This window comes from Chiloscyllium plagiosum, chromosome 13 (assembly GCF_004010195.1).
Source record: "Chiloscyllium plagiosum isolate BGI_BamShark_2017 chromosome 13, ASM401019v2, whole genome shotgun sequence".
Classification (NCBI taxonomy): domain Eukaryota; kingdom Metazoa; phylum Chordata; class Chondrichthyes; order Orectolobiformes; family Hemiscylliidae; genus Chiloscyllium; species Chiloscyllium plagiosum.
The window spans coordinates 81799808-81808448 of record NC_057722.1 but is presented as its reverse complement, the minus strand read 5'-3'; the positions used below and the strand labels follow the sequence as shown (position 1 = coordinate 81808448).

The following is an 8641-nucleotide window of genomic DNA, read 5'->3' as shown; positions in this document are numbered from 1 at the left end:
CCTCACTGGCTCTACTCCCTCTACCCAACCTCACTGGCTATACTCAACCCAACTATTCCATTATTAAATCTACCATAGTGAGTTTCGAGAGGATGTGTAGCTCAGGTTGAGGTTTTGGATGTAGGTTTGCTCACTGAGCTGGAAGGTTAATTTCCAGATGTTTCGTTACCCTATTAGGTAACATCTTCAGTGGGCCTCAGGTGAAGTACTGCTGAAAATTCCTGCTGTCTATTTATATGTTTGGGTTGGTGATGTCATTTCCTGTTTTGAAGTCACTTACTGTTCCTTTTCTCAGGGTGTGGTAGATGGGGTCAACTCCATCAACAAATACATCAAGTTAGACCCCATCTACCACCCCCTGAGAAAAAGAACAGGAAGTGACTTCACCACAGGAAATAACATCACCACAGGAAATGACATCACAACCCCAAGAAACCCAAACATATAAATAGAAAGCAGGAATTTTCCCCTGAGGCCCACTGAAGATGTTACCTAGTAGGGTGACGAAATGTCTGGAAATGAACCTTCCAGTTCAGCGAGTAAACCTACATCCTAAATCTATCATCTCTGATTTCTTTGCTTGCTCTGACAACTCTATTTCCAGTCTCCTGGCTAGCTCTGCTAATTTGGCTTTAGTCATATCCTGCAACTGTACCATTGGAGCAGAATAAGGCCATTCAGCCCATCGAGTCTGCTCCACTATTCAATCATGGCTGATAGGTTTCTCAATCCCATTCTACTGCCTTTTCTCCATAATCCTGTTACTAATGAAGAACCTATCTATCCGTCTTAAATACACTCAGTGAGTTGGCCCCCACAGCCCTCTGCAGCAATGAGTTCCACAGATTCCCCACCCTCTGGCTGAGGACATTCCTCTCCATCCCATTTCTAAAGGGTTGTCCCCTCACTCTGAGGCTGTGCCCTCGGGTCCTAGTCTCTCCCAGTCATGGAAAATCTTCTCCATGTCCACTCAAGCCAGGAATCTCTGTCTTCTATAAGTTTCAGTCAAGTACGGAGTTTGGGTCCTCAACCTCTCCTCACATGGCAAGCCCTTCATCCCGGGATCATTCTTGTATACCTCCTCTGGACTCCCCTCCAACACCAGCACATCCTTCCTTGGATACAGGACCCGAAACTGCTCACAATATTCCAAATCTGATCCGACTAGAGCCTTATTCAGCCTCAGGAGTATATCTCTGCTCTTGTTTTCTCGCCTTCTTGAACTGAAATTGCTGAAAAAGCTCAGCAGGTCTGGCAGCATCTGTGGAAAGAAATCAGAGTTAATGTTTCAGGTCCAGTGACCCTTCCTCAGAAGGAAATGCGAGGGAAATGAACACTAGGGAAAAGTCTGACACTTGCGAAAACCTCTTCAACAATTTCCAGTACCATCTTAAATCTGACTATGACTCACTTATTCTCATTACCAAAGTGAATAACTTCAGATTACCTCAATGTGCACTCCATGTGCTATCCTGGTCATCCATTAGTAACCTCTCCACATGATATGCAGCCTCCCTGTGTCAACTTCCCAGCTTGCATTCCTAGTAGGTTAGCATTATCAGCAAACATGGATGCATTACTCTGTCTCTTCATATAAGTCAGTAATATAGATTCTAAATTATTGAGACCCCAGCCCTGTTCATTACAGCATTCCAGACAGCCTGACAAGGTGAAAATATCCCATTTTCTCCTGCTCTCTGCTGCCTCTGCATTCATCAATCCACCAAACATTTTAATGTGCTTTCTCGAACTCTAAACGCCCACATGTTGCATATTAGCCTTTAGTATCATTCTTTATGGTAAAACCTTTAGAAAATCCAGGAATACTACATCCACTACATCTCCTTTTCATCCACAATGCTAGCTACATCTTCACAAACTTCTTACAAAGTTGTCAAACATGAATTCCCTTTCGTAAGGTCATGTGGACAGATTGACCGTGCAATGATTTTCTCAAAGTGGATTGTTAAGACTTGTTTATAATAGATTCCATAATTTTACTGATGACTGATATCAGGCTAATTGGCCTGTAGTTCCATACATTCCATTCTCTTCATTCTGAATCGTGGCATTATGTTTCATAACTTCCCACCATTTGGAACTGTTCCTAAATCACCGAAAGTTTGGTAATCATGAGCAGTCCATTCATCATCTCTGCAGCTACCTGTTCTAGAACTCTAACGTCAGGTCTGGGGGACATTGGTTCTTAGACTCTTGTTTATTAAAGTAACAAATATTAGCTGACAAAAACTTTACATTCCTCATTCTTATCAACTACATGCCTGCCCTGTATTCCTGGTCTATAAAAGGCATGTAAGAAAGGCACTTTTACAATAAGCCTAGGGCACTTCAATGTGCAGGTGGACTGAGAAAATCAGGTTGCTAACAAATCCCCAGAAAACAAATTCATAGAATGTCTATGAGATGGTTTTCTGGAGCAGTTTCTGGACCAGCCCATGAGGGAATCAGTATTTCTGGAACTGATGATGTGTGAAAGTTTCATAGTTTCCTATGTGCCAGGTATGCCTCTAACCAGCAGAGAGTTTGCCCCCTGATACTGGGTCCAGTTTTGCTAGGGCTCCATGATGCCACACTGCATCAAATGTGGTCTATTGACCCCTTATCTACGAAAATGCTAATTTGAGGGGGCCTGCATTTAAGGTGAGAGGGGGAAAGTTCAATACTGATGTGAGGGGCAAGTTTTTTAGACAGAGAGCGGGAGGAGTCTGGAACACCCTGGTGATGGTGGTGGAGGTAGATATGATAGGGGCTTTTTGATAAGCCCATGAACATACAAGGAATGGAGGGATATGGACTAAGGGCAGGCAGGAGGGATTAGTTTAATTTAGTGTCATGTTCAGCACAACATTGTGGGCCGGAGGGCCTGTTCCTGTGCTATACTGTTCTATGTTTTATGTTCTAAAAGATAGAGTGGCATTGGAGGCAGTCTCAAAAGGTTCACTCAGCTGATCCTGGGTATACAGGAGAGAAGTCCAGCACAGCAACAGGTCCTTTGGCTCTCCAAGCCTGTGCCGATCATCATGCCTGAACTAAACTGAAAAGCAAACCTTTTGCCTTTTTAAAACCATATCCTTCTGTTCCCTTCCTATTTATGTAACCATCCAGATGCCTCTTAAACATCACCAATGGGCCTGCTTCTACCACCTCTTCTGGAAAGCTCCTACCACTCTCTGTGTGAAAACCTTCCTTCGCACATCTCCCTTAAACCTTCCCTTTCTCACCTTGAACCTGTGTCCCCTTTCTCCCAACCCTGGGAGAAAGCCTCTGACTGCCACCTATTTATACCTCGCATAATCTTGTAGACCTCTATCGGTCTCCTCTCAGCCGCTGTCTTTCCAGTGAAAACAATCCTAGTCTTTTTAACCTTTCCCCATTGGCCAATGCCCTTGAGACCAGGCAATATCCTGGTGAACCTTCTCTGCACTCTCTGTAAAGTTTCCACATCCTTCTGGCAGTGTGGTGACCAAAACTGCACACCGTACTCCAAATGCAGCCTAACAAGGTTTATTGTCGCTGCAACATGGTTTGCCAACTCTTGTACTCCATGCCCCGACAGATGAAGGCCAGCATGCCAGCTGCCTTGTTAATCACCTTGGCCGCCTGTGCTGTCACATTTAGGGAACTGTGGACCTGCACTCCCAGATCCGTCTGTATGTTAATGTCCCAAAGGGTTCTGCCATTTACATAGTTACCAGTCTCCATTCTGAAAAAACACCTCTTCCACCGCAATCCTCTGTCTTCTATGACCAAGCCAGTGTTGTCTCCATCCAGCCAGCTCCGCCCCCCCACAACCCCAGAATCCCATGTGATTTTGTATTTTGTACCAATCTGCCTTGTAGGCCTTTGTCAACATATGAAGTAACTGTCTTATGAGGAGAGGTGAGGAACATAGGAACAGGAGTAGGCCTGTGAGTCCTTTGAGGCCCCTCTGTCATTTCACATGATCCTGTCTGATCTTACCCTGGTCTCAGTTCCGGCCTGCTTTCCTTAGCCTTTTATCCCAGTTTTCAACAAAAACATATTGACTTCTTTCAAATTGTAGGGTCATACAGTGTGGAAAACAGAGTCTTCAGTCCAACTACACCACGCTGAACATAATCTCAAACTAAACCAGACTCAGCTGCCTGCTCCTGGCCCACAGCCCTCCAAGCATTTCCTGCTCATGCATCTATCCAAATGTCTTCTAAGTGTGATAACTGTACTCGCGTCCACCGCCTCCTCAGGACGTTCATTCCACACATGAACCACCCTCTGGGTAGTGAGTTCCACAGATTCACAACTCTCTCAGAGAAATAGTTTTCCCTCATCTCGGTTTTGAAATGACCTCCTCTCGCTCTGTATCTATATCTTCTTGTTCAAGACTATCCTTTAAGGGGGATCATCTGTTCCACACCCACCTTATCAATCCCCCTTAGAATGCTATATCCCTCAATCAGATCCCCCCTCATTATTCTGAACCCCAGTGAGTACAAACCCAAGCTGTTCATCTCCACCTCGTAGGACAGCCCTTTCACCCCTGGAATCAATCTGGTGACCCTCCTCTGAACTGCCTCCAGTGCCACCACCTCCTCCCTCAAGTAAGGAGACCAGAACTGGATACAATACTCCAGGTGCAGCCTCACCATCACCTTGTATAATTGTCATAGCATTTCTTCAAGTAGATTGGCCTGGTATTCACTGAGGAGGTGAAAATGAGGACTGCAAATGCTGGAGATTAGAGCCAAGAGTGTGATGCTGGAAAAGGACAGCACATCAGGCAGCATCTGAGGAGCAGGTGAATCGATGTTTTGGGTAAAAGCCCTTCATCAGGGCGATTTTCCTGCTCCTCAGATGCTGCCTCACCTGCTGTGCTTTTCCAGCACCACACTCTTGGCTCTGGTTCTCACTGAGTTCGGAAAAATGAGACATAACTGAATGAAACCTTACGGAAACAGAACTCAAAATAACCGTTCTTGGTGGCTTGGTGTGGTGATTGTGGCAAGGTTATTTCCCCTTGTGGGAGACTACGGAGTGTCATCTCAGATTAAAGGGTTGCTCAGTTAGGATTGAGATGAGAAGGAATTACTTTGCCCAGAAGGTAATATATCTGTGAAGTGTGTTACTGCAAAAGTCTGTCAAAGCTGAGGCATTACTGATTTCAAAGGATGAGGTAAGCAGAGTTTTAATTAGTAAAGGAGTTGGGGAAAAGACTGGTGAGTGGAGTTGGAGATTATCAGATCAGCCGTGATCTTATTGAATGTTGAAGTAGATCTGATGGGCTGAATGGCCTACGCCTGCTCCTCTACCTGAGAGGCCCCATGTACACTATGGGCAATGTAAGAGGACACTCCTGTCTGTTCCTGAGGAGTGCTGATGGCTGTACACTTACAGCTACAAACTGGAAATCATTGGACGTTTTCCAAAGAGGCCAAAGGTTTTGTCGATAAATGTCAAGACCATGGAAGTAATGTTTCAGTCAGCATCGCGAAGTTATACATTTAATTCTGAACGGCATAAAAAGATTTGCTTACTTTAAGAGCTTACTTTTCAAAGAATGGACTCTTGAATGAAAAGGTGTTGATGTGGGTAAAAAAACCAAACATGTCTATGGATCATCATAGAATTATACATTTCAGGAGAGGCCCTTCTGTCCATCAAGTCTGTGCTGACCCATCTACACTAATCCCACTTTTCAGAACCTGGCTCATAGTTATGACACTTCACCTGCTCATCCCAGTACTGTGTAAAGGCTGTGAGATTTCCCCTTCTCGGCCCCCTCCTCGGCCCCCTCCCAGGAAGTGTGTTCCAAATCCCCACCACCTGCTAGGTGAAAAAACTCAAAGTTTGTCCAGGAAATAGCATAGATCTCAACTTGAGGTCAGCTCACAGTATTTTACTCATCACCAACCTTTCATACAACAGCTATTTATTATCAAACGGACTAAAGAGTCCAATTGAACTCTGTGTGCACCGACTGTCCTGATACCTGGAAGGGGAGACCGAGGTCAGTGTGTACCATTGGTAGATGGTCTCTGGTTTGAAGATGCCTGGTACTATGGTACCATGGTTGTACATTAAAAATATTTCTGCTTACAAATGTGAAGACCAACACAGGAGCAATGTGCAGATCAATTAATCCCATCAGAGTTGCGAACTGGAGAAAGTGATTGTATAATTATATTAAACTGACACAAAAAGAAAGCAGCAGAACAAAATGTTAAGCATTGAATCTGAAGTCTATGCTAATGAATCCATAACTGTAATTGATAAGCAGGTTAATGGCCGGCTAAAGTAAGCCCTATACTGGGAACTGAAGAATGGCCCCTGTGTCCCTGGTGGTTTTTGGAATGCTGACCATTTTTGCAATTGTATTGGATATGTACTCATTGAGCTCCATACACTGACTCTATTCCTTTAAATACATTGCGCAGGAGAATGTCTATAGACAAGAAAAGCCTGGGATAATCTCATCCTTATAATGACATATTCAATAAACACAAATTGTGTTTGACTGGAGGGTACCTTTTGCATATTGAGTACTCTCTTCCAGTAAAAACAATGACTGCAGATGCTGGAAACCAGATTCTGGATCAGTGGTGCTGGAAGAGCACAGCAATTCAGGCAGCATCCGAGGACAGGCAAAATCGACATTTCGGGCAAAAGCCCTTCATCAGGAATGGCTTTTGCCCGAAACGTCAATTTTGCCTGTCCTCGGATGCTGCCTGAAATGCTGTGCTCTTCCAGCACCACTGATCCAGAATCTACTCTCTTCCAGTATCCACTGGGGTCTCCCTGTCTGTATAAGATGTGATCCCACACCCTGTGGGACCCACAGTATTCAGTTTGGAACTGTTGTAGTTTCAAAGCTGAATGCTGTGGTGAGTATTCAATTCAGGGCAAGTCCATATCCTACTGTACTGACCACCTTCAGTCAGGGCTATGCCACTTCCTACTACAGCAGGATCTAGAATCCCGACAATATGGAAACAGGCCCTTTGACCCTCCAAAGGGTAACCCACACAGACCATTCCCCTATATTTACCCCTGATTAATGCACCTAACCTATACATCGCTGGGCACTGGGTGATTTAGCATGGCCAATTCACCTAACCTGCACATCTTTGGACTGTGGGAGGAAACACACACAGACACGGGGAGAACGTGCAAATTCCACACAGACAGTTGTCTGAGGCGGGAATCGAACTTGGGTCCCTGGCACTGTGAGGCAGCGGTGCTAACCACTGTGCCACCGTGTCACCACTCTGTGGGGTTTCTTCATTATATACAGAAGTATGAATAAACCAATCATATTCAGATCCATTTTAAAACAGGGCTTGAAGGTTTGGTTGTATTAATTCCTGTTGTAATAAGTAGATACTGAAACATGTTCACATGTCCAAACAGAAGTAAAATCTTCTTTCAATCAGCTTCTCCTCCCCCACAGAAAGACCTTTATATATTTGCAACCTGGCCACAATTTTCTTGGCTGATTCAATTCTCCCCTCAGGCGACTGACTGTGTGGAGTTTGCACGTTCTCCCCGTGTCTGCGTGGGTTTCCTCCGGGTGCTCCGGTTTCCTCCCACAGTCCAAAGATGTGCGGGTCAGGGTGAATTGGCCATGCTAAATTGCCCGTAGTATTCAGGGATGTGTAGGTTAGGTGCATTAGTCAGAGGTGATAATACAGTAGTGGAATGGGTCTGGATGGGTTCCTCTTTGGAGGGTCGGTGTGGACTTGCTGGGCCGAAGGGCCTGTTTCCACACTGTAGGGAATCTATGATTCTATGAAAATTAAGTGCTGATGAAGGTAGATCCCAAACTACACACCACTGGAGACAATGTGACCATTTTGATTTGATTTACGTAAAGATGGCTATTCAACAGTTGAGCACTGAAGGTTATCGTGACTCACACATGCTACTGGCAAAGTTACTTCAGCTGTTAACCACTAACATGGGCATTGGCTCAGCCTTTGGGGGCTCTGAGAACTCAGTGATTTCACTTTCTTACAGAACCAGGAGAGGAGCTGAAGGGCCGAAGCTATAGCACTGAGCTGGTGTCAAAGTCTGACAGCAAAGAGAAAGGGGCTCATGGTGCTTCAGGAGAACCAATAAAATCTCAGGAATGGGATGGGAGCCCAAGGACAGCAGCACCAGGGTCCAGTCGATTCGGGAGGTCCTCGGTCAGTCCGACTCAGATGGCAGGACACAGCAGCTCTGAGAGCACCCAGTCAGGTAAGGGACTGTCACAACCCCCCATCCACACTGACACACACACTGACACACGCACACTGACACACGCACACTGACACACACAGCAGCTCTGAGAGCACCCAATCAGGTAAGGGACATCAAACTGCCCCATCGACACTGACACACACACTGACACACACACAGATACACATACACACACTGACACATGCAGTGACACACACAGACACATGCACTGACACACACACACTGACACACACACGTACACTGACACAGACACTGACACAGACACTGACACACACACACTGACACAGGCACTGACACACACACTGACACAGACAGCAGCTCTGAGAGCACCCAGTCAGGTAAGGGACTGTCACAACCCCCCATCAACACTGACACACACACTGACACACACACTGACACACACATA

At 45.4% G+C, this 8641-nt stretch overlaps 1 protein-coding gene across 1 annotated transcript in view; it reads left to right on the top strand.

Moving 5' to 3' along the window:
- Positions 1-7867: 7867 nt before the first annotated feature.
- Positions 7868-8641, top strand: part of nyap2a (neuronal tyrosine-phosphorylated phosphoinositide-3-kinase adaptor 2a) — a 62588-nt gene continuing 61814 nt past the window's right edge. Inside the window, exons 1-2 of the mRNA XM_043701671.1 lie at positions 7868-7895; positions 8011-8232. Of these exons, the coding sequence (XP_043557606.1) occupies positions 7868-7895; positions 8011-8232 (250 nt within the window). The remainder of the gene's footprint in view (positions 7896-8010; positions 8233-8641) is intronic.